At 44.0% G+C, this 23,709-nt stretch overlaps 1 protein-coding gene across 1 annotated transcript; it reads right to left on the reverse strand.

Annotated features, from left to right (window-relative positions):
• Window positions 1–1,672: 1,672 nt before the first annotated feature.
• PHAX (phosphorylated adaptor for RNA export) lies at window positions 1,673–10,793 on the reverse strand. The gene is made up of 5 exons (XM_064642917.1): window positions 10,655–10,793; window positions 7,837–8,456; window positions 5,934–6,054; window positions 4,205–4,288; window positions 1,673–2,357 (listed from the first exon to the last, which is right to left on the reverse strand). Exons 1-5 carry the CDS (start codon window positions 10,748–10,750, stop codon window positions 2,088–2,090), a joined length of 1,191 nt encoding a protein of 396 aa, XP_064498987.1. The 5' UTR covers window positions 10,751–10,793; the 3' UTR covers window positions 1,673–2,087.
• Between the last annotated feature and the right edge of the window lie 12,916 nt (window positions 10,794–23,709).

Genomic DNA, 23,709 nt, shown 5'->3' on the forward strand with positions numbered 1-23,709 from the left:
TTTGGGAAGGTTTGGGAAGGGAAGGTTTGGGAAGGTTTGGGAAGGGAAGGTTTGGGAAGGGAAGGTTTGGGAAGGGAAGGTTTGGGAAGGGAAGGGAAGGTTTGGGAAGGGAAGGTTTGGGAAGGTTTGGGAAAGGAAGGTTTGGGAAGGTCTGGCAAGGTTTGGGAAGGTTTGGGAAGGGAAGGTTTGGGAAGGGAAGGCAAGGTTTGGGAAGGGAAGGGAACGGGGGAGGCAGGACTGTCCCGGCAGTTCAAAGGCTGCTCGCAGCCACCTGTGCCCAGACCCGAAGGCTTCACAGCCAGCAGTGAAAGGCTCCTTTTTCCCAAGGGCAGTCCCGAAGGCAGAATACCTCAGTCTGAGATGGGTCGGTCTCTCTCTCTCAGTCGTTCTCCGTGAGGTGTCCCGTGCGGAAAAAAAAATCTTCTTCTCAAGAAAAGGAGGTGGCTGAAACTGCCCCCCCCGGCCCCCTCTGTCCGGTCGGCTGACAAAACCAGAAAACCTCTGGACAAAAAAAACCTCCCCAGCCATGCCCCGGCAACTGCTCTTCCAAGGAATCTCCCCCTTCCTCCAACTCCCGTGAGGAGTGCAGCATTGCTCCGTCCCACCTCCTCCTCAACTCCTCCCATCTCGGAAGAAACAGATGGGGGGAAGGGAGCAGGGGTGTGTGTGGGGAAAACAGGACCTTAGGAAAAAAAATTCCAACATCTCTTTTTAAACCTATGACAGGGTTGAAAGTGAATTAATTCAGTAATCTTTCAGAAATGTTTTTTACTGGAAAATAGCGTCTAGTCACGAAAAACCCACAACTTATTAGTGACAAAGAATTTTAAGCATCATAAATATCAGTGTTGCACATGTTTGGCTATATTAAAAACAACATTCAACAATAAAAATTGTCTTCAAATAAACTTACAACCTACACAAGAGTCTTCTAAATCAAGTAAAAAAAAAATCCCCTTTTGTATTGTTTTCTTAAGAGTCTCCATCAGAAAACATCAAATCTTCTGAAAGCTGCACATTATCTTACAGCACATGGGAGAAGGACAGGAACAAGAATTGCAAGGTAAAGGGTTTGTATCTGCATGTGCAGTGTACAGACCCTTGGGGGGAACACAGTGCAGTAAAATCTCACTACTCAGAAAGCATTCAGTTAGATTTGTCCTCAAACAAAAAGATCCATATGAGTTGCATGTCTCATCATGGAAAACGTTTAGACAAAATCAGTAGGAAGCTGAAGCCACTATTAAAATACAAAGGATAAAACTGCTGTAGAAATCTAAAACATACGTTGCTCAATATTGCTTATTTACAAGATTGTTATTCAAAGGTCACTGACCACTGAAATTAAGTGTATTTCTCAAACCAATCTGTTTTACAGGTCTTAATCCTATAAATACTGTTTCTGTCAACATACTGCCACATTAAGACTGCGTTATAGATGGTGTTTCTCCAGGCCTCCCGATTTGTCTCCTTTGAGAACACATGCAGGATCACTCTCGAGGAGAAAAGGCAACGCAGAAAGAACCGCGTTCTGCAGAATACACCATCTAAGGAGTCTTTCTACTGTGCCTTTTGCAATCGGATATGTCTGTCACCAACGTGCCTGTAACAAATGTGGTTAGAGCCTTCCCAAATCTTCGTTCGGGAAGCCCAGCCATGAATACATTAAGACTATATGATATTTTATATCCAGATTAACTTTATAATTAGTGTTTTTCTGTTCAACTGTAGTGAGCAGCTTTGCTCACTTATTCACTTTTGTTAGATTCAGCAAATTAAATGTGAAGTATTTGGTTAAAACACAGCCTTAATTCCTTAACCTAACGTGACTAAAAAAAATTTCCAAAAGAACAAACATGGTGATGCAGGGCTCTTATCTAGGAAAATCTTAACAGTTTCTGAGGACTCAGCAAACAAATACTAGGACAATTAAAAGTCTTTCATGCTGTTAAATTTAGCTAAGAATCATATCCTGCTCTTCAGCATCAAATATTTCCCATGTTTCTGCAGCTTATGAAAACATGGGATTATAAGAAAGGCTCATTTAATATGTTTCATAGAGACACTGTTATCAAGAACTTTAGCAACTAGAAGATCTCCAAATCATGAGCGTTATCAATTTCAATAATATCTTCAGATTCCATCTTTGCTTCATGATGCCCCTCCTGCAGATCATCCAGGGAAGCCAGAGCCTCATTTGTATCACTAGCAAAAGTCTCACGAGATGCATCATCATATTCCTGCAGGTTAAGCCCTTTAATGGCTTTCTTCATCTTCTTCCCTAGAACTTGCATTCTCCTCTTCTTGGCAGCTTTTTTGTTTTCATACTCCTTTTGGTTTTCCAGATAGAATATTTCCTTGAGAGAAAAAAAAAAGGCAAACAAAAAAAAGTTTGGCACATTCATTTTACTAGTATTTCCTAAATGTAAAGTAAAAAGAAAAAATTATTACAAATACTGGTCAATATTTAACTAAGCTACATGCTTGTCCTAGTTAGAACAGTTGGGACCAATTCATCACTGGATGGGTGCAGCCCAGGACTGTGTATTCTATGGCCTTCCATGCCATTTCCCAGAAACTGTTGTCAGTAGAGGCCTGCGAGATAGGAAGATGTTCCTGTCCTCAGACCCTTTTATGGAATTCCCCGCTCTGAGGGAAGGACTGAGCACTCCTGCCTGAACTGGAGAATATATAAACTCGGAGTTTTGGAACCTTTTTACATCTCGTGGGATCCAGAGGAAGACTGCAGCTCACCGCTCTCAACTGGACTGCAATCACCACTTTTGACCAGACTGCAACAGCTCTCCCACCAGCAGGTTTTTTCCCCTCTCCCTTTACTTTGGACTCGGGGGGGGGGGGGCAAGGAACACCACTTTGTTCATGTCCCAGGGTGCTGGGTTATACATTTGGGTTTTCTGGGCTAAAACCAAATTGCTTGTCTGTATAATCGTATTTATTGTATTATTTTATTAAATTGTTATTCTGACTTATAATCTCTCTTTTGAGTTGAGTTCATTTCCCCTGCTGGTTAACTTTTAAACCAGCACAATGCTTTATTTATAGAAGTATGAGAATAGACTGCACTTAGGTAAAATTCTCCATAAATAATTTTATTACATAACTTCTCAGCAGTCTGAGAGTATACGTATCGGTAAGTTTTCATTTTGAATTTTGCTGGTGGTACAAGACTGGGAGGAATGGGTGGCAGACCAGGGGGTTGTGCTGCCATATAGAGGGACCTGTAAAGAAAATATGACCAAAGAATCTGAGACAACCAGAGAAAACTTTCCTCCACAATTGAAATTTGAGTCCACGTCTCATGATCTTTACTCTCAACAATTTATGAATCGCATCAATCCTCTCTTTTTTGGAATAAAGTGATCAAATTTGCAACTTTTTAACTTTTTGTGACCACTGCAAGTGATGAAAGGATGGTGGGTACTTTTTTCCCCGTTTTTTTTCTCCAAACATAAACCAGACAATCACAATGTATGTTGACTTATTTCCCAATTCCAAATACAAGATGCTAGGATGGTTTATAGAGCGATCAGCTGCAGCCACCTACAAGCAAAATAAATGAGTCTTTCTTCTAAAAAAACTTCATATGAAAGTGGCAAATGCCATGAAAAAACCCTAGAAGTTCTCCTAATTCAATGAAGAAAATACTATCTCAGTCTATTTCATACCCTAAAAGGAAAGACAGTAATATTTACATGATTACATAACTTATTTGGTGAGCACCACAAATGAGGCCAGTGAGCAGTTCAGACCATTATCTGATTTAATGAGAAATACTGTCTGATGCCACAGCTGGAGCTAAATAGGAAAAAAATACTCTGTTAAGAGAACTCCATTCAAACCATACACAATGAAACAGAGCTCCAAAGGGAGAAACAAAACATGAATAATATTGCTATAAGGTATATCCAGATTAAGGAAAATCCAACGTTTATCTCTTCAGTGTCATCTTTCTCAGCAGGTTTTTGTGACTGGGAGCCTGTAAAAGTGAGCTCTCCCTGGCCAGTGTGAATGGCAATTCAACAATTTTTAGGTGGGTCTTTTTTTTGACTGCATTTTGAATGTGAAAGGCTGGTTTATTTGGAATACAGAGTTAAATTTGCTAGAGACAGTTTCAATAATAACATTTCTAGTTGAAAAAAATCCCCAACTTTGGACAACTCCTTTGCACTCTTGATATTTTTACCTTGATTTGTTCTTCTTTGATGCTAGGTGTGTTCTTCAGCAGGTTTAAATAAACACCCCCAGGTGTTCTTCTCCTGGTGCCATTCTTAACAGGAGAGAGGAAATTAGAAACAGTAAGATTAGTACTAAGTGTTGACAAAAATAGCTTCTAGGGCAACACTTAATACTGTATTCAGACAGAATAAAGCAAATTTAAATTCTGATATTTTAGGAATTACATAAAAATAGCCCTGTCTGTGTCTTATTTGTGACTGAACTAGTCATGAGAAAGACAAAATATGGACAGGTAAACTCTGAAGTTACAAAAAAATTCCTTTAGGATGTAATGCCAAACTGTTGAACTCCACACTAAATCTGATTTTGGTAGTAAAGAAACAAAATGCGAGTAATATTCTCACTATTTGCAACAAGGTGTACACACTAGGTTAAATATTCAGAGCATTCCTAACACACAAGCCCAGTAAAAAGTGAAAAGTTAATTTAATAAAATTATGTTGATCTCAAGTTTTTTAATAATTGTGCTCAGCAATGCGACATCTTATCTGCACGTCCAAAGGATTCTGCATTTCTGCCTAAGGCATACAAAACACAACATGTACTACAAAATTTCTTCCCACCACATCTTAGTTCCAAGCAGCTTTTCAGTGTTACAACACTGCAATGTGCAATGTGCTGTAATAAATCACGGAATGGGCTCAGCTTTGAAACCTCTGTAAATTATAAGTGGTAATTATCATGCTGTTATTCAATTACAATTTTTTAGTATAAAGTTGAACCTTTATTCCAGTAAAACCTGGATGATACTGTGTAAAATGTGATACTTTTCTGCTAAATAACAATGCAAAAAACAATCTAAAAATTCTAAGAACAGAGAGGGTCAATTTTTAAGTAGGTTCTTGAAACAGCAGATGCCACCTCCTTTTATCATCTGCATTTCATGATGTCTCTTATGATCTGCCTTTCGAAGAATGTACTCTGATCTGCATCCAAAGGAACCTGTGCCACTAGGAGCTATGTCCTTTCATCTTCTCTGTAAACACTTATTAACAAGTACTTTACTCTTTCAAGACAACAGAATAGCTTCTAATACAATTTGACAGGTGGAATTTGTTGCCTTTTTTTTCAGGGGAGGAGGTGATGGTATTTTTCAATTTGTTTAGTTTTTTTTGTGTGCCCCTACTCATTTTTCCCCTCTTCTCTACTTCCAGTGACAGAACTTAAAAGCTGTGAATTGTAAACAAGTGTCTGAAAGTATTTACTAGTTCTCACCCACTTTTTTCCTTCTTTGCTTCTGCACTGAAGCTCATTATTTAACAAGAACAAAAACACAACAAGAAATTGATAACCTAACCACTGAGTATAGGATTTTCTACCATGATTTGTAACAGCAATCAGTACTCAGCGTATCAATACTGTTGAACAGGCCAATAGTTCTCTGATAAAGCCAACAGTTTCCATTCCAGAGAGGGAACTTCAAATCAGATACCATTCTCGGCAAAAAAACTGCGTGATTTCCAGGTTCACTCACCTTATTGTTTACTCAAAACCTGCTGTACAGTTACATTAGTGTTTATTGAGGGAGTTTCATGGCAAGGGAAGGCCATAAAATTCTGGGAGAGGTTCTCCCAGTGTGAGAGAGCTAAAACAGCATTGTGAAAATGCTCTACAAGTCAAGAGTTCTGTCGCCCTCCTTGCCCTCTGGCAAACCCCAAAAGTGACATTTTTCTTACCACTATGAACAGTCCACCATTTTGCTCCACTTCAGCTGTTTCCATAAGCAGCTCAATCGCTTTTCTCTTCCCAATTATTTTCACCACTCGAGCAATTAAGTCTTTCTTTGGCTCACAAAGTCTGAACAGAGTGGGGAAAAAAAAAGGCACATTTATTTTCAGGATATTTTCTTAGTAAAAACTGACTGTGGGACTTCCATAATAAATAATTCACTCTGTGGGACATAAAAATGTGCTCAGGAGTCTATACATTCAAATGTGTTTCAGTGGTTTATTGAATCAGATATGATTGAATCAGATATTGAATCAGAATACTGAGCTTCTGAAGGATTTTTTTCCCTAAAGCATGCATTTTTAAAATTTGTTTCAATGGAAATACATTGAGTGATTATTCTTCTACTGATGCATGAAACTGTAAACCAAATATGAAACTGCAAAGACATGTACAAACCTCTGAAATTAAAGTATAAAAGTGTGTTGTGCATTTAACAGTTAAAATTAATTTTTATAGTTAAATCAAGAACTGGAGAAAACAGGAAGTGTAAATTTTCCCTGTATCATGTGCCATTCAGACAAGCCTACATAACAATCAGTCTGTTGACTGATCTATAACCTATAAAAAGCAAATAAGAAAAAAATTACACTGTAACTTCAACACTAGTGATACAATGCCATTGCTACAAACAGTTAAAAAAAAAAGAGCTTTCTGTCCTATTTTAACAAATCTCAATACAGCAAAGAGGAGCTTATTACAAGAGATATGCTCAAAGTTTCCAAATTAATAAATGAGAACCTAACAAGAACTGTAAACAGCATTAATAATTGTCTAATTGCTGTAGGAATGGCAGTTGCTGAAACAAGTAGCACATGTATGAACACAACAATGGTTTGAAACCATTTAAAATCCAGGTTTTATTTAAATGTCATGCTAACTGTCAGTAAATCTTCCAAGTCTTGTTCCCTATTTAACTTACGTTTTTTCCCTTGCACCACTGAAAAAGGATTGTGGGAGTTCAACTCAATCTAACCAAGAGTGACCTGCAGCCATGGGCCCTCCCTCACACCATCAATCCACTGCTGTCAGGAAATGGTGCAGCAAATTGGTTCAGGAAACAAATCTGTTTACAAGTTAACTCTTCAAAAAAAAAAAAAAATCAACAAGCTTCTGGACAGATAATTTTTCTGAGTCAGCTCAGTGGACAGTAACCAAATAGCAGGATTGTGAAAAGGACTGGATGGTGGTAAGTGTGCTCATGGCTGGAGCTTGGTGACCATAAATTAGCATAGAACTGCAGAAAGAGGCCAGGACTCATTTCAGTGCTGGTGCCTGACACTGGTGTAGCCCTTGGTTACAACAGCAGCAAAAGGTTTTTTCAGACAAATATGTTCCATGTAGAAAACATATGTATTTCAGAAGTTGTGTTTTCTAAAACACTGCAGTTTATCTCAGATTCAAAGGTTTAAATCTACAGATTTAAAGGTTTATAACTTAGACAGATTTTCATGGTGACTACAGCACGTTTGCACTGGTGGCCAACTCCAAACAAGCATCTTTGCTCATGGGGTATTTCCTAAAAAAAACTCCACTACTAAATCTGTATAACAAGAAGGAATATTTTTCCTTGCTCTTGTCCTCAAATAACAGACTGTTTTTGTGGATCTTTAAAAATATATATAAAAATTAAAATAAATAGACATTATTAACTGGATGTTTTTACAAGACACCAGCCACAGTGCTGCATTTTTATCCCAGTATTTGGAAATACACATAAGGCACTCATGCCTTCTGTAATCTGACGTAATATAGGACATCTTACAAATTTACCAGTAAGGCAGCTTTTCCTCACTCTTCCATCAACTACCAATACTTAGGGAAGTGAAGACACAGTGTTATCAAACTCACCGATAAGCAATTTCATCTGCCACTTTTTCCTCTGAATCTTCTTCTGTTATCTCATACCTTCCTTTGTATTTCATTTCTTGCCTTTCACCCAGTCTATCTTTCATGGGGCGCTTCCTTTTGAGAAAGCCTTGCCCGTTTTCCCCTTCTGTTGGCAATGTCTTCTTGTCATCATGCATGTATTGATCCAGCTCCTTATCCAAAGTCTCTGCCTCCTTTTGCTGAGCTTCCTTCATCAGCTTTTTAGCCAACAGGTAGTTGTAAGTCTCAGACTGCCTGCTCCTGTCAATGCTGCCATCCATGCCTAGAATCCCAAGCTCAGTGGCTACCGCATCTTGATTCTGTTCCTGGAGCACTGCACCCCAGATGTTGTTGACCTTCTTGCCATGCAGCGCAGTTTGTTTTTGGTGGCTCTGGCTGAGCTGGAAGGGCTCGGGTTTGGTAGGAGGGAAGTTGAAGCACTTCTGTCGCTTCCGTTTCCACAGGCAGCTGTCATCGTCAGAGTCAGAGCAGCTCTCCTCACTGGAATCCACACTCTTGGTTGTCCGATAGGGAACACTCGGTGCACTGGATGAGATGCTGCTCTGGAATGGCCTGCACGGATCACTGCCATCATGTGATTTCTGAAATTTAAAAACCAAATGTCCATTAGTTTAACCATTTGTGTAAATCAGAAAAGGTTTGATTAGCTAAAAAAACCTGAATTCTGACTCCTGTGGCTGTGCAGTCCTCTGTGAGCATCTGTTGGACCGCAGCTGACAGGGGCATCCTACGGAACTCCTGCATTTTGAGTGCATGGATATCAATATGAAAGAAAGCACGGCTGACACAGAAACACATGCCAGGAGTTGCTAATCTGCTTAGTGCAAACTTTGCTGAATGAAAATTATTACGAGACTGGAAAAGTCATGAATATTCTCAAACTGGACAAAGACACAACGTGCACAGCAGCTCTAAGAAAGAGTAAAATATCAAAACACCACAGCAACCTACCAGAAGTTTAACAGCATAGAAGTTAATATTCTCTCTGGAGTCTCAAGGGAGAAGACCAAAAAATCCCAAAACTAAATCCAAAACACTGGGAATTTTTTTGTGAATTTAACTGTGTACTGTCATCCTGGTTCCATCAGGACAGCACATATCCAGCTGGGGACAGCAGTACCTTCCAGAATCACAGGTTTTTTCTCCTTTAAACCAACAATACACTGTAGTTTAATTATGGCCTATTAATTAGGACACCCCCCAAAAATACCCCATTCTATTGATACACTATATTCAAGAAATGCTGTTTTCTCACAGCTAAACTAAATCATGAAAGCTAAACCTGCTGCAATTGGCACAATTTGCAAAAACACCATGGGTAACATAACCCTGAATTCTTATTCCCAACTGCTGGAACTTTAGGCCATGCTTTCTGTGCTAAAAATTTTCCTTATACATAATTCCAGCTATTCTCTAACTAATTTCCCATCATAAAGTTATATGCCATCTAATGTTCTCTAAAAGAGAGAACAAAAGAGAACATCTCTTCCTTCATTTTCAGGTGAAATGAAAATTCTTTAACCTTACTGCTTTTGTCAACATTATGGCACCATTTCTTCTTCCTTCTATTATCAAACAGAAAACAGAAGTATTCAACTTATTTTATCATGTTATGGAACAGAAACCTTTAACTTCAAACGTAATGCAAAAATCCTTAACACCACAAGAAATCAAGAAAACCCTCTAACACTTCTGTAACAACTTTTTTTGGGCTTCAGATCTCACAAGTATATTGCAAATAAAAAAACTGAAGAAAATAAAGTTCCTTATACATACAGTGTCACACAGTGAACTGTCTTACTTTGAAATCTTTCCCTGCCTGCACACCACCACAAATACCTCATACTTTCTGAACAATATTCCTCATATCCTCACAGAATCACAAAATGGTTTGGGTTGGAAAAGATCTTAAAGACCAGCTTGTTCCAAAATCCCTGCCATGGGCAGGGACACCTTCCCCTAGTCCAGGTTGCTCCAAGCCCCGTCCAACCTGGCATTGGACACTTCCAGGGATGGGGCAGCCAGAGCTTCTCTTGGCAACCTGTGCCAGGGCCTCACCACCCCCACAGGTAAGAACTTCTTCCTAATATATCATCTAAACCTACACTCTGTCAACGTGAAGCCATTCCCCCTTGTCTTGCTACTCCATGCTCTTGTAAACAGTCTCTCTCCATCGTTCTTGTAGCCCTTCCAGGCACTATAAATTAGGGTAATTAGGTCACCCCATAGCCTTCTGTTTTCCAGACCGAACAACCCCAATTCTCCCATACTTTCCTCACAGCAGAGCTGCTCCATCCCTCTGATCACCTTAGTGCCTCCTCTAGACTGTCTCCAGCAGCTCCATGTCCCTCCTGCGCTGGGGACCCCCCGAGTTAGATGCAGCGATCCACGTGGGGAGCACACAACGTGAAAACGACGGGAGACATCAGGAAGGCGAAGGAATCCCTTCCACTACCTCTATTTGGAGTCAGAAGGATGCCAGAGGTCTGCTGGGCCCGGGGATGCGGCGCTCAGGGCTCTCATGCGTGTCCACAGGGGCTCGTCCCCATTGTCCCCATTGTCCCCGCGCCCGCTGTCCCAGCGCCTTCCCGGCAACGCACCGGCCGCCCCAGCCTGTTCCCGGCCCAGCAAAAGCGCTCCCAGCCGGGAAAACCCCCGTCCCTACCCGGCCTCCGCGGCCTCCCCATATGGCAGGCCCCGTCCCGGTTTTTCCCCGCCCGGCGCATCCCGGAGCGGCGCTCCCGCAGTCCTCCCGCGGCCGCCGCTCCGCCGCGCTCACCTGCCCGGGGGAGCCGGCGCCGGGCATGTCCGAGTCCGAGCCGGACAGCTCTCCGTCCTCCACGTCGCCGTCCATGCACCGCGGCTCCAGCGCCATGTCCCGGCGGAAGGGCAGAGCGCAGCGTCGGGGCGGACCTGACGTCCATCCGGGGCGGGGATACTCCGGGTGTTTGTTATCCCGTCTCGGGCCATTCCGCCGTTTTGCGCCAGGTCTGCTCGTGTGGGACAGGCCAGCGGTGGATGGAAGCCCAAGCCAGCGGCTCGTGTGGCCCACGGTTCCTCGGCACGAGTGTTGCGAAATGTGGGATATATATTAAGGTTGTCTTAAGTCAGGGTGTTCTTTCATGTGAGTTCTTTATATGCTTTCAAAGCCTGATCAGCAAGAATGGACACCTCAATATGGTACACGCAGCAGCTGCATCCCTTAGTCACAGAATCACAGAATACGACGAGTTGGAAGGGACCCACAAGGATCATCGAGACCAGTCCCTAGCCCTGCATAGGACCATCCCCAAAAGTCACACCATGTGCCCGACAGTATCATCCAAACGATTCTTGAGCTCTGTCAGCCGTGGTGCTGTGACACTGCCTTGGGGAGCCTGTTCAGTGCCCAGCCGGGCTGTTGAGGGAAGAAGCCTCCCGACACAACTTCAGGCCATTCCCTCGGGTCCTGTCCCTGGTCACCACAGAGAAAAGATCACTGCCTGCCCTTCCTCTTCCCCTTGTGGGGAAGCTGTAACTGCAATGAGGTCTCAGTCTCCTCCAGCTGAACACACTGAATGATCTCAGCCGCTCCTCACACAGCTTCCCCTTAAGGCCCTTCCCCATCTTCACTGCCCTCCTTTAGACACTTGCTAATGGCTTAATATCTTTCTTATATTGTGGTGCCCATAACTGCCCCAGTATTGCAGGTGCGGCCATCCCAGGTTAGAGCAGGACAATCCCCTCCCTAGCCCAGCCAGTGATGCTTTGCCTGATGCCCCCCAGGACAAGGTTGTTCCTCCTGGCTGCCAGGGCACTGCTGACTCAGACATCCAGGAACCAACAAGCTTCCATGCAGTTGAACTGCCACCATTAAGTTGGAGATAGGTTGGGTGACAGCCTTTCCAAGCACATGAGGACGTTTGAAAGGCGAATGCTCACATGTAGAACAAATATGTGAGAACATAAAGTACTAGAGAAGATTATGATCAAAACCAATTTGTGCAGGAAATCTTGAGAATTTCTCTCATGGCCACTAAAGAGCTGCTTTCCTAGATGACAGAATGCATAACATTACTTTTAAAAATACCAGAAAAAATAGCTCTCTGTAAACAACAGCATCACCAGCCAGAGTTGCAGTTCCCCTGAGATTAATCTCCTACTTGCCTTCTTAAAATCAATTGAATGCCAATTTTTAAAGAACAACATAATTCAGATTTTCTAGAGTCAGAGGAGAAAAAGTCCTGATCACCTGTAAATCATTGGCCCAGAAACCTGAGCTCCTCTGAGATCACGAGGACACCATCACATACTGAGATACTTCCCCATTGCTGCAGGATGTTCCAATGTTCTAAAATCAAATGCAAAGCACAGTCTTTAATGATATTCTGTTGTCATCCTTGTTTCTAAAAAATATGTGTAAGTATAGCATTTCTATATAAATCTATACACAAGTGCATACACACATATATATAAACACATTGTATACACACATTAATATACAATCCTCAGCCTTTTGTCATTGTGATATAGAAATGGATCAGCTTTATAGGGGTGATCAGACACCAGTTTATGAAATGAACACAACCAGCTCTCCAATCAACATTCCTCTCCTACTTCAAAGCTGTTGCCACCCAGTAATGGATCACCCACATCACCTCTGCAATATCAGGAAAGAGTAACTTCCTTTTGCCAAGGAAATGTGAGAAGAATTTATCTTAATGAGGAGCCTATGTCAAATAGAGTACTACAACCAAGCTTTCCTTTTCCTGGAGCAAAGCCTCAGGAATCCATCCATCATATAGCAGAGAGTTCAACCACAGTAATTTTAAACACCTAGGTATAAGCATGTCTGTGTATCATCTATAGAAAGATCAAAGGATGAGACAAAACTGAACAATTAAAGAAGATGTCCCTTTTGAGGGATACTCCCACATTCTGCATATTTGTGTGGAGTAGAGAAGGAATTTTGATGGGACCTCTTAAATGCAAATGTGAGATCAGACTTAATGAGCAAAATCACTGAACCTCAGATGGCAATTCATTATTTAAGGATTATTCTAGCATAAAGGTCACCCCAGTATACAACAGTATTCAACTGCCTATTCTGAAGATTAGTTGCTAAACTGCTTGTTGTTTTAAGGCAGTTAATACATCAGTATTGGTTTTGACAAAGATATATGGACATAACATTTTTGTAACAGCTGCTGTAATGGCAGCCAACCCTGCAGTGTCTGCAGGTATTCACCTTTGTCAAAAGAGCTTTCTGATGTGTGCCTGTCACAGGAAATGGAATGAACCAAGAAGGAAGGAGAGGCATCTAGTGGCAAATCTGTGCTGTTCTTTGCATCTCATGATAATGCTTCATAGAATTCCAGCACTTCACGTATGGCCCATCACTTCTTTTAAACATTTTCTTTCTGTTATGAATGAGAGCACATAAAAAATATAGGGGATATTTTTCTTCTCAAGTGTTAATCAGAACAATTTGAAAAGGAGATGAGGTTTTTATTTTTCTTTCCTAGTTCTATAGCAGTTCTTTGCATGTTTTTCAGAGGACAGAGATCATGTTGCAAAGGGTCAATTATATTTTTGCCTGTGAAAGCATTTTTCAGAAATAAAACCACTTGTGAGGTTCAGCATCTCATGGTCCAAAGGTCAGCTTCTGGAGCCGTAGAAATAAAGAGGAAACTGTCCTAAGCATCATTAATTTGCATCCTTGGATCTGACAGAAAGCCTGCTTAAACAGCTATTTCTGCCTGGTTTTAAAGATCTGCTCTGTTCATGTATTTCACTGTACACTGGTAGAAGTATTATGAAGTGAATCTGTAGTAATACACATATCTGAAATAAAGTTACAGACAAAGAAATAACCTTTTCAACAAGATGTTTCTGAAGGACTGCTGGAGACTGACCAATTTCTTTGGCATTATGCTAATTCTCTTTTTGTGCTGTGAAGTACTTTAATACTAATGGAGACATTACTGACTACTGTTAGCTGCTTAATATTTTCCTATCCACTAAAAGCGAAGAGCAAACAGTTGTAGTCACAACTGTTGCTATGTGCATTCAGTTTATTCACTCTTCCCCCTCCACAAATGTTCATACACACACAAGGGAGAAACACGTACAGACACATGCGTCCTTGTTATTAATTACTGATTGAGAAAAAGAAATATGCAGGCAGATATCTCACAGTTCTTGAGCACATATCAGCTGCTGGATAAGTTAATTTTACTAAAAGATAAAACAGCATAGTGGATAAATTAGTCCTACTGGAAAAATCTTTATGCATTTGACTCCAAAAAAACAAACACAGGTGTGATTTTCCTGAGAAGAGATACATCTTTATCTGATCACAGCTAAGCATTTAACCTTTTAGTGGCATGGGCCTGAAAACCTAACATATTTAGGAGATGCAGTTTTTCACTCTTGCTTTTAACAAGCCTATTCAAGGACACTGTTCTTCCTTTATGCATTTTAGATCATCTTACCTGAGGACTGCAAAGTATCAGGACTATAGTGCCTTATTCTAAATCCTCTTTGTGGTCTAATTTGCAGTGCTTGGACACTTCACTGCAATGAAAATCATTGCAAGCCAGCTGTCATTATCAAACAGCCATCCTCATTATCCATTACCCAGTGAGGCCTTTGAAAACACTACTTGATGTTTTTCTGCATCTTTGGATGGCCACTTTCCTTAAAAATTTCGCTCCTGGCCCTAAATTTCCCCTTGTCTACACTTGGAAGAAAAATAGGCACAAAGTCAAAGAAAGACCAGGAACAGTTAAAGCTCCTTCCCTGTATTGCCATCATTATTAATCTGATCCCTCATGGCACTTCTATTGCAGTGCTTCAGGATTATTCAAGAGATCTAGTGAAAATGAGATAAATCAGAGTGTGCTTTTTTCCCTGTGTTGTTGTCAGCTCATTTCCCATTGAGTTTAATGATACATTTTTCATCATATTTGCAATTAAATCATATCTGCAGATTTATCTGAATTACAAAGCGTTTCTGGAATGAAGCTTAGTCTTAAAATGTGGCAGAAGGGAGATGTAATCTTCCAGTAGTTTGCATGAAGGAGTTCTCTATGTGAGCATAACTGAAAAAAAAGCAAAAAACCCCCACAACTTTCAGTTTACACTTGACAAGAGGAGTTGATTTAAGCACTTCATAAAATGTCCAGAAACAGGCCCAAGAAGATAAATCGAATAGCAGTACAGTTCACTCAAACCCCCCCCCCCAAAACAAAAGCCAGTTTATTCATAACTTTGTATCTGGGTTTCCTATATGAATTTTCTGTATGGAGACATGTCTTCCCATCTCCATCTTTAATGCAGGTTCAGCTGTAAAGGACATTTTGTTTTCCCACCTCACCACAGTAGGCACCTACAGTGCCTGGTAGAGAATCAACAGAGAAGTTCTTGTTTAAACACTGATCTCGGTCATGGTGCCCTTGATGTCCTATTTTGCACATCTTCAGTTTTCCCTTTCCCAAAACCAGCTGAGCTAACAAAGAAAGCTTTAAAAACACCCTTTGAAAGAGCATAATATCACCTTCAAAATATTGCCTCCAATTATGCCCAAAACTCATATGATCAAGTGGAACAAAGCACAATCCTGCTTTCTGCAAACTGTAGCTGCTGTCTATATTACTGCAATCTCATGTGACTGGAGCCTCATCAATGTAGGACCAGATAAGGCTCAAAAGATGAGGCTTATAAGGCTCAAAAGATGGATCAAAAGAGCCAGCTCTGATTGCAGAAAATTTACTCTATGACACTGCAGTTTTTCTGAGTTTGTAGCCAATACTTTTCATATCTATGACAACAAAATGTGCAGTATTATTTAAACCAAGTTGATTAAATTTTGGGTTGCATAAATTGTGGGAAATTACTCCTCCCCTGCTCCAGTGGGTGGTTCCATACTTCTTGCAGCAATAAGTGACTTTGTTTGGGATTCCTCGAGACAATCCTTGTTTACAGCCCATTGTTTACCATTTACTGGCTGCGTAGACAGTGTGCACAGATTTCAGAAAATGTAACCTAATGTTATAGATTAGAAATTCAGGGGAATTTTTCTTCCCCTGCCCCACTCCAAGGGAAAACGGAGTGAGCAGGGGGGGAAGGGAGGTCATTAGCCTCACAAAAGATCATAGAATCATAGAATCATAGAATTGATTGGGTTGGAAAAGACCTCCGAGATCATCGAGTCCAACCCTTGGTCCAAATCCAGTCCATTTACTAGATCATGGCACTCAGTGCTGCCGCAACCCGCAGGGATAAAGGATAGGGTTGAGCACTGCAATAAGGGGTTCTCACACGATTGAAGGTGAGGGAAGCAATGCCAACGTTTATTAGGAGGGTAACAACTTATATAGGGTTCGGTAAGGGGTGGAACTTGGGCTAGGGAGGAGCATGGGATTGACAACTAGGGAAGTAAGGTGATTGGGTAGTGGGATCAGGAGAGGAGGGGTTCGGATGTCTCCGGGGGAAAGGACCAATGGGAGCTACCTCTGCACTGCACCAGAACCTAGCCAATGGCAGGCAGAGGAGCGGGAAAGCAAGGAAAAGGCGGGAAAACCTGAGGGAAGAAGAAGGGGACAATATGGTGGACAAAATTTTAAAACAACAACAGGGGTACATAAAACTGTATAACATCATAACAACAAACTGGGGAGTAACTGGGGTACAACAGACGTATTCGGTGGGTGTCATAATAGGTGTTGTATGTCAAGTCCGGTATTATAAAGTCCATTTAAGGGTTATAAATTTTTCTCCACGCTTCATAGCGCTCCCACTCCTCCTTGTCTCCTCCAACATCTCCCCCTTCTTTATTTCTTTCAACGGCGGTTATGTTAGCTTCGATGGTCTTAAGTAACATCCTCCGCAGACAGACCACTAGACAAGGTAAAAGAACACAAACAGAGACCGAACCAAAAAGAAACAAAACAGCGAGCATAATAAGTTTCTTTGTCCAGGGGGGAAAATTTGGCAACTGAATCCAATCAAAGAGGCTATCGAGACCGCCCCCTCTGTCCTGATGAATCTCCCGGACCAATCCTTTGAGCTGGTTGATACTTTGATGTATAGATTCGGAGTGGTCCGAGAAATTCATGCAGCACATGCCTTCAAATTCCTGGCACCCGTGACCGTGTGCCAGGAGAAGGAAATCAATGGCGGCTCGATTCTGTAAAGATACCTCTTTTAGCTTCTGGGTGTCCTCGAGCAGGCCCTCTATCGCCTGGGTGGTAGCGTTCGCCTCCTTGGTCAACCAGCAGCCAAGGTGCGTGAGGAGAGAGAGGGCATGCGCTGTCCCTATCCCAGGGATAGGGAAAGACGCCCAGAAGTTCCTCACTCTGGACCAAATGTGAATATTGGAGTCACAATCCTCGGGGAAGGGCAGAGGAGTTGGCCAATACTGTGGCCTTCCAAGATTCACATGAGGTGCAGGGAGAGAATTTTGCATCCGAATCGGTTCAGGTTCCGGGAGGGTTTTAGAAACGACGATTGGTTTGGAAGCAGCGGGTTTGGGAGCAACAGGTTTAGGAAAACGGAGGGGAGCGCCCATAGAGAATGAAAGGGACCTCTTGGCTCTTTCTTTTTGGTGCACTAATTGATTTTCAAAATAAAATTTAGCCGGATTAAACAGGGCAAGTTTTCCTACTGTGCAAGGACCTCCCTCCGGGTAGGCCCTGATTCCTGGCCATGCCCGATCCCCGCACAGTAGGAAAAATCCCTTAGGGAGCCTCATGTTCCGTGGGATGTGCTCGGTGGGTATGGTAGTGGCCACCGAGCCATTGCACCACGGAGAGTGTGTCCCTTTATAGATGGGCTTGTAGGCTGAGACATTAAGAGGGGTGAACAGAACAGGTTGGGTGTACCGGTGGAAAATAATGCATGCGGTGGAAGGGAGCGAACCTAAAAGATCGATTTCTTGAAAAGGGACGTCTGCGAAGGTGAGTGATGATATAGCTTGCGCCATGTTAGGGGAGTTTAGTTCTAGGGGTCCCTGGGCCCGCGTTTGTGATACAAACGCGGGCCATTCGGATGGGGTGACAGGGATCCCAATCAGACAGGTTTTGAAGGGGCTATCTGCGCTGGTCAAGGCTAGGCATAAGGTGTCAGTGCCTGTAGCCTTGGCCAGCTTTACTCATAAATTTTGCGATGGTTGCTCCATCCATCCTTGAATCGGGATGGTAACCGCGGGATGGATGATCGTAGTTACGAGGAGGATCCATTGGAGAGGTGATGTATGAAGCATCGTGTTGCAAAGCGTCTCTTCTTAGGTGGTGGTCGTCGCTGATTCTCGGAAGATCTTTACTCGTCGGGCAGGGACCCACTTTGGCCCGTCGGGACCTGCAACGCAAGCGTAGCCCTTCCCCCAGGTGATTAAGGGGAAAGGGCCCGTCCACTTCTCTGTTAAAGGGTCCCGAAACATCACCTTGGCTTTCTGGTCTGTTAGGACCGATGTTGTGGTCCTGAAATGGCGATCTACAGGACTTTTGCTTGCACGAGTTTCCGTGTCCTCCATCATGTTGAGAAAGTTAAGAACATACATTACTTTCTCTAATTTTTCTTGGGGGGAGAGGCCAATACTCCCCCCTTTCTGCTTTTTGAGCATGTTCTTAACGTTTTGGTGCGCACGTTCCACGATACCCTGCCCTGTGGGGTTGTGGGGAATCCCAGTGGTATGCTGTATCCCCCATTGTTCAAAAAACTTCTTCGTGTCTGCAGACACATAGGAGGGCCCATTATCTGTCTTAACCTGCTTTGGGACTCCCATCCTTGCGAATGCAGACAGGAAGTGTTTTTTGACATGACTACTCCTCTCCCCAGGATGCGCGGTGGCCACAATCATTTTAGAAAATGTGTCAATAGACACATGCACATATTTTAGTTTTCCAAATTCGGCCACATGGGTTACGTCTGACTGCCAGATCTCCAGGGGCGACAAACCCCTTGGGTTCGTTCCGTCTGGGACGACTGGTGCAAATGTTTGGCAGTCAGCGCAAGCCTTTAAGATTTCTTTCGCTTGAGATAATTTAAGTCCGAATTGTTTTTGCAGCGATCGCGCATTCTGGTGGAAAAATTCATGTGAGAGTTTCGCCTGTTGAAATAAATTGGGGGTTACAACCATACCTGCTAGATGATCAGCAAGTTGGTTCCCCTCCGCCACAGGACCGGGTAGAGTGGTGTGTGAGCGGGTGTGGACGATGTAATAGCCGAATTCACGATTTTCTATTAAAGACAACAATTTGGTTAGTAATTGAAATAAACTCCGATTTGTAACATCTTTTAAGTAGGAATTTTCAATTCTTTTCACCACACCCACTACATACGCCGAATCAGAAACAATGTTAATTGGCTCACCACTGAAAATTTGGAAGGTGCGTACAACTGCCGAGAGTTCCACTATCTGAGGAGAACCTTGAACTTTGTGGATATCTTGGTGCCAATCATTATTTTCCTTCCACACTATTACGGCGTTCCCGGTTCTCCCAGAGCCATCGGTAAAAATAGTCTTTGCATTCGGAATTGGATTTTCAGATTGTATAATTTTGAGCCGGATTGGGAGATGGACTAGTCTCTGTAAGAACGGGCACGCCGGGAGATGCAGCCGAATCTCTCCCGGGTAGCCCCCGATGGCTATTTGAAAATCAGTGGAGGTCTGCAGCAGCTGATCTAGGTGTTCAGAAGTTAGTGGGATGTAGATAAAATTTGGTTCTTTCCCACTAAGTTCCAAACACCTAGTGCGACCTTTCGATATTATCTTGCCAATCATTTCAATAAGAGTGGTGATGGTTTTACCGAATTGATGAGGGAGGAACATCCACTCCCACAAGCAAAAGTCTCTATAGTCGCCGGTGAACTGGCCCAGGAGGGCCAACGGCTGTCTCTGTTCTTTTATGACTACTAAGGAGGATGGCAGTCCCTCCATCCTCCTGCATGATTGTCTTTCGGAGATTTTCTTTTCAACAGTAGCAAGGGACTCGAGAGCTTTAGATGTTAAACAACGGGGAGAGGACAGATCAGCGTCACCTCGTAGCAGCTCGAAAAGGGGGTGCAGATCTCCTGTTGTGATCCCCAGCACAGGTCGGATCCAATTGATCGCACCCAGTAGCTTCTGGAGGTCATTTAAAGTTCGGACATTCTTATCAATTGTTATGGATTGAGGTCTAATGTTTTTGGCATTAATTTGGAGTCCGAGATACCTCCATGGCGCTTCCCTTTGCACTTTTTCAGGGGAAATTTCCAATCCGCTATTTTTTAGTGCCGAGATTGTGGAATTTAGCGTTTCATCAACTGCCAGTTGATTTTTTGCGCAAATCAATACATCGTCCATATAGTGGAAGATGATTGATTGCGGATATTGGGACCGAATTGGCCTCAACACCTCTGCCACGAACATCTGGCAGAGAGTTGGGGAATTTTTCATCCCCTGGGGAAGCACACGCCACTGGAACCTGCGATGAGGTTCACAAGAGTTGATCGCAGGGACTGAAAAAGCGAATCGAGCCGAATCAGCCGGATTAAGAAATATATGAAAAAAGCAGTCCTTTATATCAATCACCACTAGGGGCCATTCAGCAGGGAGCATGGATGGTGAAGGCATTCCCTGCTGGAGGGCTCCCATTGGTTCCAGGACTTCATTTACTTTGCGCAGGTCCTGGAGAAATCTCCAGGAACCTGAGGACTTTTGGATTACGAACACTGGAGTGTTCCAGGGACTGGTGGAAGACTCCAAGTGTCCTTTCTCTAGTTCCTGATTGACCAAATTATTCAGAATTTGCAGCTTTTTTGTTGGTAGGGGCCACTGATCAACCCAGACTGGCGTGTCAGTCTTCCAGCTCAGTCTGGGGAGCTGCTTTACTTCAGTGACCCCCTCTAAAAATTTTGTTCTGGAGTCAGGGTGCCCAATTTGAGCTCCCACTGCTCCATGGCGTCCCGTCCCCACAAAGTAACCAGAATATTCAGTACATATGGTTGGAGGGACGCTGGTCTACCCTCCGGCCCGTAGATGGTCAAAACTTCCCGACTCCTGACGGGGTGCTGTGTTCCCCCCACACCGCTCACACGGACGTAAGCTGTCTGTGCTGGCCACGCATGTGGCCAGTCCCTGGAAGCAATGATCGTTACGTCCGCCCCCGTGTCGAGTAGGCCTTCCACCTTGACTCGCTGTGGTCTTTTTGGCTGTGGATAGTAAATAAAACATGTTAGGAGTGGGCGAGATGTTTTTACAGTGGTGGTCCATAGGACCTCCCTTTCTGCTTCCTGCCTCTTCTCCTCATCCGCCGATAAGACGCACAGCAAGTCTTCGGTGGAGACCATCTTCGCCACGGGGAAGCGGTCCTCCAGCTGTACGGGGGGAAGATGCACAGTTAGACAAATGGCAATGTTGTTGTGTGCCAAGCCCGTCAGGAGAGTGGGAACAACTACAATTCCCTTGCCAACTGCTGAAAAGTGCGATGTTATTAGGTAGGTTAAATCAGGGTCAACGGGGTTAGATGGCACGACCCTTGCAAGTTGTTCGTATGAACTTAAGTGTGTCGATGGATGAATAGCGTGTAGGACAATCCATGGTAGGGTCTTGCACTGCTCCCGAATGGGAACAGGGTCTGCTGGGGGCAGTCGGGTTACGGGGTAACTGGGCGTGGCTGGCGCAAGATGGAATGGGGGGCAACTTGTGTCATCGCGCCCCCCCTGGCGCTCAGCTCCCCGTTTCCCGACTGCTCGCAGGGACAGTGACTTAGGTTGGGCATTGATGAGAAAGTCACTTTCTTACGGAGTTTGGGAGATGGTTTTGGAGAGAGGGGTTCGCCATTAAGGTTGGTCTTAGACCTACAATTGGCGGTCCAATGGCGCCCCTTCCCACACCTGCGACATAGGGTGTTTGGCAGGTTGGGCTCCGACCTGTATTTTGGGCAATGTTTTCTAAAGTGCCCTTTTTCCCCACATTCGAAGCAGTGTTGGGGCCCTGAAAATGCTGCGGCCATGACCCTTGCTTTATTAGCGTTGGAATAGACATTTTTACATGCCTCAATCATCTCCAACAGGGTGGGATCCTTAAGCATTTTTAAAACCCTCTGGCAGTCCTCGTTTGCTTTTTCGATCACTAATCGGTTAAATAAAATTTCTTGAGATTCTTTTTGTTGGATCTGCCGAGCAATTGCCTCTTTGAGCCTTGTAATAAAATCTACAAAAGGCTCTTTGGTTCCCTGATTAATTAGCGTAAAAGAGGGCACTTGCACGTAGGCATCCGCCACTCTTTTAACTGCTTCTAAAGCCAATTCTTTGGTTGTATTTAATAATTTGGGGTCTAATTGAGTCTGATCCCCCCTGTTGGAGTAATTCCCTTCGCCATAAAGCATGTCAATGGCCTGCCTGGTTGGAATCCCCCTTCTTTCCATCTTTTCATTGACAAAGGCAACGATTTTTTTTTTCCATTCAGCCTCGAAAACCGAGGCTTGAACGGTGGTGAAAAGACCTCCTATGACGGCCCGAATATCATAGGGGATTAATGTATATGGAAGGAAGAAGGATTCCAAGAGGCCTATAGTGAATGGGGCCCCCAACCCATATTCCACGATTGCCTTTTTGATGTCCTTCAACATTGGATAGGACACCGGTCTCCACTCGGGGGGTTTCCCCTCCTCGTAATAGACCGGAAATGCCCTGAGGAATTCAACATCCTGGGCTCGCGCCGCTTCCTCCCGGAAGGCCTCCCAGATATCCGGAACGGAGGATTGCCTCTCCGGGGAACGCGGCGCCCACCCATCATCATAATCTGAGTCCCGGTGAGCGGGGTAGGCCCTGGTGCTATGGGGCCTACGGGCACGGCCATCTTTCCGGAAGACCGGCTTGGCCTTTGCCCTGGCCCCGCCCACTACTTCCTGTTGGTGCCGGGAAGGTGACGCATCTGGGGAGGAGATTGGGGTGGCGGAAGTGGGCGTGTCCGAAGGCGTGTCGGGGGAGGGACTTCTCGCGCCACGAGTGGGAGGGGAGGGAGGCGGCCCACGGGGTGGAGCTACGGGGGCCCGCCTCTTCTTTTCCCGCGCTTGTTTTCCGCGCTCTTCACCCTCCCCCCTTCTCTCTGGGTGCTGCTGGGGTCCCTCCTCGCCGCCATTTTGAGATCGACGCTTTCTTCTTCCGCGCTCCCTCCCGCCATCTTCTAAGGTGGTGTCCGTGTGCATGTCCTCCCCGCCATTTTGTGTGTCATTAGAGTCGGGTTTAGTGTCCAAGTCCTTGACTGTGTCCTTTGCGAGGCTGGTGTTCGCATTCATCATTTGGTGCTGTAGCACCATCAGAATGAGCCTCCAAGCAATTAACGCCTCCTTGGCCAATTTATTGCCTCTGTCAGAGTCCCGCCATAGATTATATCCTAGGGCTTGCCATTTGTCTGTTGAGATGTTGTCATGTATGGCAAAGCCCTGGCGGTCCAGCCACCTCGCTAACGCCTTGGCTGATTTTTTATCGAGCGGGTGGCCGTGCTCGATGACGAAGTCCTTGAGGCGTCTATATACAAACTTCTGAGAGGTGGAGAGTGTCAAACCCATGGTGTAATGTGGGGACACTCTCCGATGTTACTCCTCTCTTAAAAACAAATTATGGGGTGTGGAGTAAAGGGTGGGTGTCAGGGATGTCCCTCGAGGCTCACCTGTCTGGCGCGCGACCCACACGACCGTCAGGATCTGTAGCCGTCTGCTGCTCGAGGGAGGGTTGGCGGAACAGTCGTCCCTCTTGACGCTGCCTGATCCCAAGTGAAGGCACGGGAGTTCCCTTGATACAAGGGACCTTCAACCGTGCCCCACGTTGGGCGCCACTTGCCGCGACCCGCAGGGATAAAGGATAGGG

The sequence above is a fragment of the Pseudopipra pipra genome, chromosome Z (assembly GCF_036250125.1).
Source record: "Pseudopipra pipra isolate bDixPip1 chromosome Z, bDixPip1.hap1, whole genome shotgun sequence".
In the NCBI taxonomy this organism is placed as follows: Eukaryota; Metazoa; Chordata; class Aves; order Passeriformes; family Pipridae; genus Pseudopipra; species Pseudopipra pipra.